This window comes from Ciona intestinalis, chromosome 6 (assembly GCF_000224145.3).
Source record: "Ciona intestinalis chromosome 6, KH, whole genome shotgun sequence".
In the NCBI taxonomy this organism is placed as follows: Eukaryota; Metazoa; Chordata; class Ascidiacea; order Phlebobranchia; family Cionidae; genus Ciona; species Ciona intestinalis.
The window spans coordinates 369,251-380,963 of NC_020171.2; the positions used below are offsets into that span (position 1 = coordinate 369,251).

Consider the following 11,713-nt stretch of genomic DNA (forward strand, 5'->3'; position numbering starts at 1 on the left):
ATGGGTTGTCCAAATTATCAGCCATACATAAAAAAATAATCTCCAAAAAAATAATCACCCACAAAGTAACATACATGGTAAACTCGTAAGCTGGCACAAGGTGGTAAACCCATGTTGTATCGACTGTCGTTTTCCGGCCACGCGAGGATAAACTAAGTTACATTCATTCATTTAATGCTAGACAAACGGTTTTAGCAGGAATAGGCTCGTTGCTGCTACAATTGTAGACATATGTGTCTTTGGGCAAATTTGTACAATGATTGCTTTAACCCAGTGGTCACTAATGGGTTTTCCAAATTGTCAGCCATACATAAAAACCTCCACCCCCCCCGAAAAAAAATTATTACCCACAAAGTTACATATGTGGGAACTAATAACCTGAAATGAGGTAATTCGTGTAATAATGACTGTCTTACCCCGCCATGCGCGGGTAAATAAGTTCCATTCACATTCCAGCAGACATTACTCTTTTAGCCTTATATCACTGGTACTCACACTTAATTGTATATAAGTGAAGTCCTGTAGTGTAGGCATTCTCAAGTAAAACTCTATGATTACGCCCACTCAAGTTTCATTGTTTAATAAGCCAAATAATGCACATTATCTGAGTATAGCTTGAACAAAAAAGACTGCTGAGACAGGTATTGTACACTAAAACAAAATCAAAATTTTTACACATTACGTGAAACCATAAAACTTAAATTTTAAAAACCAAAATAACTTAAATTTTGAGTTTTCAATTCAAACAGTCAATGTAAGTGCTCTTAGCTTTAAAATATTTACAAGTCAATTATAAGTGCTCTTTTGAAATCCAAACCACAGCAATCTACGTGAGGAATCTTTCATTACCATCTTCTTCTTCCGGATCCTCTCTAAGCTTATAAGTTCCTTTCTCTGTTTTCCCGCGGATGTAGATCACGATGACAGCAATAATGAACAATCCACCAATAATAGCAGGGACGTAGTAATACCAAGGTACTGTGTAGCTCTGCCCACTCGACTTGGATTTCACTGGATATAATATATAGGCATTTGTTAATGCAAAATAGTGTTAGTTTTTGTGTATTCATTAGTGCTATATTGGAATTATTTGGATCAAGTTAAGCATTTTGTATTTATTGCTAACTTAAGTTTATATTTTTGGAAAAAAATCTTCTGTACTATAATTAAATACATAATAACTTGACTGTGGAAATAGGAATTGCAACCATGAATAAGTCACTCAAGTTCCCACCCACAAGAAAATGAAAAAACCCGCAAGAAAAATATAAATGACCAAACCAACCAAAAGTCATTTATGCTATACCAACACACTGCAATAGCTTCAGCAACTCAACTGTGGGCATTGGAGTGGCAACCATGAATAAGTCACTTAAGTTCCCACTCACAAAAATATAAATGACTAAACCAACCAAAAGTAATTTATGCTGTATTCACACACTCCAATAGCTTCAGCAACACAACTGTAGGCATGTGAGTGGCAACTATGGATAAGTCACTCAGGTTCCCACCCCGAAAATAAAATGAACAAAGTGTTCACTTACAGCTACAACTCTTCTTATCTGCTCCAAGTTCGAACCCTTCGTGACAAGTGCACACCGGTTTCTTGTCAATTGACACTGAGCAGTAATGGTCACAACCCCCTTTGCTTGTTCCCCCACAAATGTCACGAACGACTATCGGACCAGCGGTCAGCACTTTCATATAAACATCGCCATGCAACACTGAGCCATCTGTGGGATTTGCTTTGTCTAAACAACTCTAAAAAATTGGATTTTTAGTCACATATGTTTTACTTGGTATATTCTTTTTGAATGAATGTAACTTACTTTATACTCGCGTGGCGGAAAAACGACAGTCGTTATAACAGGGTGTTCACACACCTTATGCCAACTTACGAGTTACCATGTATATAACTATGTGGGTAATTATGTTTTTTTGATTTTGTTTTTTAATTATTTTAATGTATGGCTGATAATTTGGGCAACCGATTAGTGACAAATGTGTTTTTTTTGTAGTCACTGGTATATCTGGTTGGTTAATATGTAGTGTTACCACCACCTTCATTAATCTTTTTTAAGAAACTCATTACACTATTCTTTTTTACTTTTTACACATATTGTAAGTATGATTATATTTGATCATAAATTCATCAATTTTAACACATGGTTTTATTAAGTGACAACAAAACAATAAACCTAAATTGGTTGCAGCAGTTTTAGAAATGTAAACATTTTGTTGTATTGATATGATTTTTTGAAATAAAAATCTATAACTGTAATAGTACCTTTGCACAATTGCTGTTCTTTGTCCTATCACAAAGATTGACCAAACAACGAATAAAAATCATCTCAGAGTCCCCTCCTTTGAATGAGACAGTGGAAAAACCAATACGAGCTTTATCTGATTCACCATTAAGGATAACTTTAATCCCAGACTGAGAATTGCTTTGGGATGTTAGGGAACAACTGGAATTAGAAGTTCATGTTTTATCATCAGTACAAATAATGATTATTTTTGATAATATAAAGTACTGAGTATAATCCGAAAAATAAAAGTGTACAAAATATTTTTCAAAATAAAGCACCGTTTTAAATTACTAGACTAATAATAATTTATGATACCAAAATAACCTGTATTTTTACGCATTCTCAAGTAAATTATACAAAAATAGAAAAAGAAGTATTTTAAAAATGTATATAAATAAGTGACACATACTAACTATTAGCTAATAAAAATTATAATGTCTGTCGTTATAATTTTGTCTTACCCATTATCCAGTAAGTTATAATATTTCGGCTCGTAGGCGTTATTTGAAGGTGTTGCCCAACATCTGACCATTTGCATTGAGTATTTTGCTGGTAGGGATGGTTTGAGAGCAACTTCTGTATAAATTGTTGAAGGGACAGATAGAACTTGTGCACTGCTGTATGTAGCCGTGTATTGGCTATCACCCCATAGTGTCATGTCGGCTTCCAATTTGCTTATTTGAGGATCGTTTATAAGTGGAGACAAAATATCTCTGTGAAGAAAATTGGGGTAAAACGTTATCATTAAATATGAACCAAAGCTTTTATAGAAAACACAATTGAGTCATTTTTAAACTTTTTGTTTTAAAACACTATGGTGCTGTTAGAAAAAAACAGTATTTCAGTGGTCACTAATGGGTTGTCCAAATTACCAGCCATACATAAAAAAAATGAAACCCCCCCCCCCACAAAAAAAATATTTACTTACAAAGTCACATACGTGGTAATTTGTAATCGGACACGAAGTGTATTAAACAGAACACCAGTTTAATAACGATTGAAATTGCCCAACCACGTGAGTGTAAATGAGTTACATTCATTCATTTAGCACTGAACTCTAATTTTAGTACAACGTGTATGTAGGTATGTAACTTGCTTTATCCTCGCGTAGCCAGAAAACGACAGTTTTTATAACACAAGTGTTCTATTTCATACATCTCGTGCCAGCATACAAGTTCTGCATCTTACTTTGTGGGTGATTATTTTTTGTGGAGTTTTTTTCATAAAATATTACCTCTTTTTTCTGCCGAAATTGTAAATGAAGATCACACTTCCAGTAGTTTCTTTGGTCTGTGTATTATATGTGCAAGTAAAATCCACTCTGAATGTTCTGGTTCGATCAATGCTGCCACTAACTGAACCAATCAACCCATGAACGGAGTTGGAGAAAATGAGTTTTCCAGCAACAGACTGTAAAAAAAAAACAGAAACAATATGAAAAACTAGTTTGAACTAGGTTTTGGGTGTTTTATTTGTAAAATCGCAACATATATGCTTTTGCATTAGAATTACAGGATTGTATGGGGTATTACAATTGAAGGTATATGTTATATTGGGAATTGTAGCAAAAGCTTGTGTTATAATATGAATTGTAGCTAAAGCATGTGTTATATATCGTTATAAAGACACTCTTTAAATATTATAATCTTCGCAACCAATTTTAAAGAAATAAATTAAAAATTAAATAACTATTTTTGAGAAAAATAGACATAAAAAGAGAAAACTGTCAAAAACATTTTTCTTCTGGCAGTTATAACATTCTCATATAAATAAAAAGAGATAAATTAAAAATTAAATACCTGTGATTAAGAAAAAAATTAGAAATAAAAACGTAAATCTGCCATTAAAAATATTTTTTACGGTAGTTCTAACATTACCATAAAAGACAATCTATAAATAATATAATGTAGGCTATCAGTTTCGAAGAGATAAATTAAAAATTACCTAACCATAATTAGAAAAAAAGTTTGAAATTTGGAATTAAAAACTTTTTTACCGTAGTTCTATGATTTCCACAGTCAGCTCCGTAACCAAGTTCGAATCTATATTCTGCCCCAATGCCATACCCTCTTGTGCCATGACAAGCTGCATTTGATTTGTGTGGATTAGAAGAACTTATACCCCCAAGCCCACCAAGGTATAATGTAGACAGATCAAAACCCATTGCATTGACCGCATATCTGTCAAGACTAAAAAAAAAAATTTAATTAGGAAATTATTTTTTGTGCTAAGACTCGAAAAAATTTAATAGGAAAATATGTTTTTTTTTCATGCATATCTGTCAAGGGTAAAAAAATAAATTAGGAAATGTTTTTTGTGCAAATACGAAAAAAACGGAAAAAAAGATTGAATTTAAAAATGATTTTTGTACAAATACTAGAAAGGGGCTTTTGAATTAAACAATGTGTTTTGTGCATTTCTGTTTATACTAAAGAAACAGTTTAAAATTAGAAGGACTTTATTTTGTCTATTGAGTTACAGTAGTAAAAGTTATAAATACACAAAAGCAAAAAGATGAGAAGAAATGGTAAAACAGCAGTCGATATAACACGCTTATAGTTAAAAAGCTACAAAACTTCTTTGTTAAAGGTGTGGCTTCCAGACCTAGCAAACAGTATACAGAAAAATGCAATTAAATAATATAATGTTCCAATTGAAATTAGTTTTGTTTAACATTTATACCAGGCGTCAAGAATCGGGACAAAAAATTGGTCGGAACACTAGTGACGGGAACATGAATAAAGGATTCCAATAGCGCGAGCACAACACTTTCGGATGTACAAGGGTGTTGGGGTAATGGGCCAAATCTGGCCTAAATCTCAAGTCCTCACAGACCTCACCCATACAGAATAAAAAAATAGAAAAAAAATAATAATATAAAAACATTTATATCAAAATTCTTACCTTAATCTCATTTTTGATGTCCCGCATGAAATAACAGGCTTTACAACTGCATTTATGGAAGCAAGATTGGCGTATGTTGATTGCATTGTTAAAATATTCGCATCAAAAGCAGAATGAAGTCTGAACCCCATACAGGCACCACTTCCAAGGCTGCTTAATGTGAATCTTTCACCATCAGCATAAGGATTAGAACCTGGGAATTATTTAAATAATGAATGAATGAATGAATGTAACTTACTTTATCCTCGTGTGGCTGGAATACGACAGTGGTTCCAACACAAGTGTTCTGTTTCATACACCTTGTGCCTGCTTACGAGTTACCAAATATGAGATTTTTTACGCTCCATTTAAGTAATTTTAGAAGGTGCAAGATTTGGTTTGTGACTTTATGTGTTTTATTTCATTGAACATTTAGGAAGTATTAAGTAAAAAGTAATAAAAAAATGGAAAAATTAGCAAAAATTTGTGATAAACTGAGCTACAGATTAGATAAAACAAACCATTGTAGTCACAAGGTGTCAATACAACACGACTGCAGTTATTTCCAGCCCAATATTCTTTTCTGTTTTGCATTCTGTTGGTTTCGGAGTTATCACAATCGTGCACAACTGAAATACAAAAAAAAAATTGGGTAAAATTCTTGAAATTGACACTTTCTGCTTAAATAATGTACGTAACTCTTTTTTTATCCTTGTGTGGCTGGAAAACGAGAGTCGTTACAACTTACAACACAGGTGCTATGTTTCATACACCTAGTGCCAGCTTACGAGTTACCAAGTATTACTTTGTGGGTGAATATTTTTAAAGAATTTTTTTATTTCTTTATTTCTGGCTGATAATTTTGAATATATATTGTATTGTATGTAACTAACTTTATCCTCGTGCGGCGGAAAAACGACAGTTGTTAAAACACGGGTGATTTTACACCTCGTACCAGCTTACGAGTTACCATGTATGTTACTTTGTGGGTGATTATCCTTTTGGGAGATTTTTTCTTTTTTTAAATATGGCTGATCATTTGGACAACCCATTAGTGACCACTGGGTTGAAGCAATTGCCATTAAGTGTCTTTCCCAAGGACACATACGCCCACAATGGTAGCAGAGAGGAGCCTTGAACCAATTACCTATTGGTTACAGGCAGGCGTGCTAACCACTTTACCAGGGCCCGGGAATATAAAGAAAAAACATCTTACTTGGCAAAACACAGGATGTTTCATTTGCTCTCACATATCCAGGTTTGCAGTCGCATTTATATGAGCCTGGTGTGTTGGTGCAATTTTCAGAAACTGCATTACATGGGTTACCAGTACATTCGTCTATGTCAGTACATGTGAATCCATCACCAGTGTAACCAGAATTACAGGTGCACGAATGCCCAGAACCTAAAATACAGATCATTAAGCCTAAATACTTGAGCGATATTACCAATTTTTGCAATGGTTTTTTAAGTTTTTCAATTTGTGCAGGTACATTTGAACTATATCTATGTTTATATCTGTTCTCCAAACTACATTTTAGTATTCTATAGGCTATAGTGTGTGTTATATTGCAAATTAGAAGGTAGCAAATTTATGTGTTATATTGCAAACGATGCCAAAATATGTGTTTTATTACAAATTAAAGCCAAAGTATGTGTTATAATACAAAAGATTACTGAAAAATGTGTACAAAAAAGACCTAAAATATATGTTGTATTTTAAATCTAAGCCAAAATATGGGTTATATTGCAGTGGGCAACCAAAATACTAGTTATAGCATAAATTGTACCAAAATATGTGTTATATTATATTGCAAACGGTAGACAGGTTAAATCATATCTATCATGTTGTTGAAATCATATAGGCTCACCTGTTATATAAACATTACTGGCAAGACCGTTTGAAGATCCACAATTTGAACCATCCATGCATGTGATAGAGCAGGTCATTATTGTGTTAACCGGTGGTAATGTATTGGAACATGAACAATTTGCATTCTAAAATAAAGAAGTTAAATGACTGTATGAATGAATGTAACTTGCTTTATCCTTGAGTGGCGGAAAAACGACAGTTGTTATAACACGGTGTTCTTTTCATACACCTTATACCTCATAAAGTAACTCATAAACAAAGTTTAAAGAGCTAAGACTAAAACAGTCATAAAATACAATATCTATTTGTATAAAGCAAGCAAAAACACATCGCAGGTATTATGTAAAGATGAGAGCCACATCATAGCTTGGCAGTGAGCATGCAGTGTTTAGATGTTGGGTAATGGCAAACCCATGGCCTAATCCAAGATTCCATTTAGTGCTACACCACTGGACCTTACTCTTACAGAATAGAAAGAGCATAAGAAGTATGAATACACATAAGACATCCATGTTATTACTCAATAATGAGCATGAACTTAACAGTGAGCAGGAGGTTTATGAATACCCCATGTGTGTCTGATGTATAAAAAGACACTCATGTTATAACTCAACAGCAAGCATGGTGTGTATGAATATCCCATGTGTGTCTGATGTATAAGAAGACACTCATGTTATAACACGACAGTGAGCATGAGGTGTATGAATAAACACTGTATGTCTGATGTTAAAATTCTCCCAATAAATTCATGTGGTGTTGAAATTTAGCTTCTGGGCTTAAGATCCAGCGTAGTAAATTTTACCAAGCAATCTAAAACATTTTTATCTAATGGTAATAAAACGTTATACCCTACAGAAATTGCATGTGTATATACTTATATGTGCATGCAAAATGACCTGGAATTCAGTAACCCATGTTGCAACTGATTAAACTTATACTTAAGGTATATCTTACAGCAATTGCCGCATATGTGGCATTTTTCCCTTGGCATAACTTTATGCATTTGTCTGCTGTTGCATTCATTAGTGTAGTTGTTGTAAGAGTAGATGTATTAAAACAGCCTGGCACCATTCCTGAAAAAATGGGATATTTAAAATAAAGAATTTATCTTTTTTTAACAATGTTAAAAAGCTCAGCACTAAAACTACAAAGAAAAGGAAATTAGAAGCGAAAGGACTAGCTAGCGGGAAAAACTACTTGAGTAAGAGTGTCAAATAAAAGCGTGGCTGCTAAACGGACAATACAGTATATAAAAAACCATACCAAGTTCTATTAAACAAATCTGGGTAAAAAATGTAACTTATTGTCTAAACTTTAACAAGATGTGTTCTTACTAACTAACTGAGTTGTGTTAAATAAAATGGGGGAGAAAATGCTTACGGTCTAGATTTTGACAAGTTGCGTTTCCGCTACAAACAGGTTCCACAGGTATAGTACATTCATCGTAGTATAAGTTGCAAGTTTGACCATCACCAGTATACCCAAAGATGCAAGAGCAATTATGGCCTCCGACTGTGTTGTTACATGAAGAGCCCACAGGATCACATTTGTCTGTGTTCCTGGTGCATTCATTAATATCTGCAAATTATTCAAAGGAATTAAAACTTTGAACGTGTAACAGAAACACAGTAAATATTTGGTGTATAAGAAGATACTTATATTGTTGTAAAATGACATTGAGCATAAGGGTATAATTTCACTATATATGTTTTATGTATAAAAAGATACCCATGTTGTAACTTGTGAGCATGAGGTGTATGGATAGACCGCGTGTCTGGTGTATAAGAAGACACCCATGTTATAACTGGACAGCGAGCATAAGGTATTTGAATACACCAAGTGCGTTTGGGGTAAAAGATACCTTTTTAAAACTTAACAGCGGGCATGATGAGTATGAATACACCTTGTGTGTCAGGCAAGTAAAAAAATCTATGTTATAACTCAAAAAATATAATATCAAAAATGTTATATCGAAACAAGTACAAAAATTGCATCACTTCTTATTAGCATTAAAAACAAGAAATTGATTACCTTTACAGAACTGTCCAGACACATATGTGTTGCTCAAGGGTCTTAACTCTTCGAAGCGATCATTATTGGCAGGGCACATGCATTCAATCCAGCCGTTTGTTGAGTTAAATTGGCAATCAGTAGTTGAGTTGTCAACATCTCGAAAGCAAAGGTTTTCTCCATTTGCGCAAATGTCAACAACTGCCGATTTAAAAAAGATTATTCTAAGATAAATTTTAAAATAAAGGAATATAACTTACTTTATTCTTGCGTGGCTAGAAAAAAAACAGTCCTTAAACACAGGTGTCCTGTTTCATACACCTCGTGCTAGCTTATGAGTTACCACGTATGTTACTTTGTACAAGATTCTTTTTTTATTTTTTTGTGGCTGATAATTTGGACAACTCATTAGTGACCACTGGGTTGGAGCAAATAAGTGTCTTGCCAAAGGACAGATACGACCACAATGGTAGCAGCAAAGAGATAATTTTAAAAATCTTTTAAATGCATTATAGGATATTATGATTAAGACAAAATTCATTATTGTACATACGACGCTTTTTTTGCCATCCGAAAAATTTCTTTTGCAAAACTACAAATATTATACTAAAATATTAAATGTAATAGAGTGGGGGAAAATGTGACAACTTTTTATTCCATTTTTTCGTCGCATTTAGTAAAAAACAAAGAACATTCAAAAAAAATGAAACCGTATCCTCACAACTTCCATAGATCGCTGTTAATTGTTCAAAACACGATCAGGATATTTAAATTTATTTGCTAAAAGTGTCCTATTTTTCCTTACACTACTATACAAATGCCTTCCAGAAAAAATTACAGGATAATATTGTTTTTAAATCCATAACCTGTAGTCTATTTTATAAAATATTGTAGATAAATTTCCAATTTTTTTAGACTGAATGTTTTTCAGATTTAATGTTTCCACATAAATTGAACACATACGCCCACAATTGGTGGCAGCGTCAAGCCTTGAACACATACTCTCACTGGTATAAAATTTTACCAGTGGGTTTGTATCTCCGAGCATAATATTTAAGTAAAAACCTTTTTTTTTATACTTGTAAATAATATCTTGCCTTTTAAAGTTGAAACTATAGTATAATATAGTAGTGTGGGGAAAGATGGAACAGCTTTTTGGTCATTTTCTAGAAAATTTTAGAATTATATAATGGTATCCTGGCGACTTTCATATACCGTTCTTAGTTGTTATAGTTGAATACTATGTACTAAAGGCGTCCCATCTTACCCCGCAGTACTATAATATTGGTTTTATACTGAGAAAGTATTTTGGATATCCTACTGTGAGGTACCTTTAGCACATTACAGTTTTATAATTCTTAAATTTTCAAGAATGTTCTTTGTTTACTACAAAACCGGACGAGAAAATTCATTGAAACAGTGTCCCGTCTTCCCTCACCCTACTATATTACATAACGCCTAATAACAAATGGACCAAAATAAATTCAAAACAAACATTTCGACATACATATTACATTGAGCGACGGGTTCGCTTGTAGTGGAGCTATGACAGAAGCCATGCTAGTGCGGCAGTTATTTCGAAACGCCAATGTTCCATTCGTATTTATTTTAGGGCATGGATTGGTGACTGGAAGTGGTATTGTTGGTATATCTAAAAAAATAGGTTATTTTATGCTTAAATTTACACACTTTTGTTTCTATTAGAAGACTAACTTAATAATAATGAATGAATAAATGTAACTTACTTTATCCTCGCCTGGCCGGAAAACGACAGTCGTTATTACACGGGTTTAACACCTCGTGCCAGCTTATCAGTTACCATGTATGTTACTTTGTGTGTAATTGATTTTTTGGGGGAAGGGGGGATTTTTTTCATTTTTTCATGTGTGCCTGGTAATTTGAACAACCCATTAGTGTCCACTGGGTTGGAGCAATTGCCGTTAAGTGTCTTGCCCAAGGACACATACGCCCACAATGGTAGCAGAATCGATCTTGAGCCCCCAACCTCTGGTTTACAGACAGGCGCGCCAACCACTATGCCACGGCACCGCCATTAAAAATAAATTGCTCGTTTGTCTGCTAGGTGTAGCGACCACGCATATTTTCTTCCAATTAAATGTAAATATGTTTTAACTGTAAGCGTCAGATAAATAAATATTTAAAATACGTTTTACTGTTGATTCCTTGATATTCGTTTTTCAAATAATATGATCTTTATTATTATTTAAAAAAAAGTAATTTAAATAAAATAATTTTTGCTAATTATTTTCAATAAATAAATGAATGTAGCTTACTACTTTATCCTCGCGCGGCCGGAAAACGACAGCAGCCGTTATAACACGGGTGTTCTGTTTCATATACACCTCGTGTCAGCTTACGAGTTACTAAGTATGTTGCTTTGTGGAAAATTATTTTTTGGAGTTTTTTTTTAGTTTTTTATATGTGGCCAATAGTCTGGACAAGCCATTAGTGGCCACTGGGTTGGAGCAATTGTCGTTAAGTGTCTTGCCCAAGGACACATACGCCCACAATGGTATAGTAGGTTATAAAATTGTTCGGCGCCGTAGCGTAGTGGTTATCGCGCCTGCCCGTGACCATTAGCTAATGGGTAATGGGTTCAAGGCTCGTCGCTGCTACC

At 33.8% G+C, this 11,713-nt stretch overlaps 1 protein-coding gene across 2 annotated transcripts in view; it reads right to left on the reverse strand.

Annotated features, from left to right (window-relative positions):
- Positions 1 to 556: 556 nt before the first annotated feature.
- The window catches only part of LOC100184765, an 11,558-nt gene continuing 401 nt past the window's right edge, over positions 557 to 11,713 (reverse strand). The window contains exons 1-15 of one of the 2 annotated variants that reach the window (XM_026834865.1): positions 10,821 to 10,839; positions 10,583 to 10,726; positions 9,097 to 9,276; positions 8,446 to 8,643; positions 8,020 to 8,138; positions 7,064 to 7,190; positions 6,409 to 6,597; positions 5,714 to 5,821; positions 5,214 to 5,406; positions 4,306 to 4,498; positions 3,544 to 3,719; positions 2,771 to 3,022; positions 2,288 to 2,468; positions 1,545 to 1,761; positions 557 to 1,011 (exon numbers count right to left, since the gene is read on the reverse strand). In XM_026834865.1, coding sequence (XP_026690666.1) covers positions 827 to 1,011; positions 1,545 to 1,761; positions 2,288 to 2,468; positions 2,771 to 3,022; positions 3,544 to 3,719; positions 4,306 to 4,498; positions 5,214 to 5,406; positions 5,714 to 5,821; positions 6,409 to 6,597; positions 7,064 to 7,190; positions 8,020 to 8,138; positions 8,446 to 8,643; positions 9,097 to 9,276; positions 10,583 to 10,634 — 2,370 coding nt within the window. In that variant the 5' untranslated portion in view covers positions 10,635 to 10,726; positions 10,821 to 10,839 and the 3' untranslated portion in view covers positions 557 to 826. Of the gene's footprint in view, positions 1,012 to 1,544; positions 1,762 to 2,287; positions 2,469 to 2,770; positions 3,023 to 3,543; positions 3,720 to 4,305; positions 4,499 to 5,213; positions 5,407 to 5,713; positions 5,822 to 6,408; positions 6,598 to 7,063; positions 7,191 to 8,019; positions 8,139 to 8,445; positions 8,644 to 9,096; positions 9,277 to 10,582; positions 10,727 to 10,820; positions 10,840 to 11,713 lie in introns of those variants that run through there. The other variant, XM_002126688.5, reaches the window with a different exon arrangement.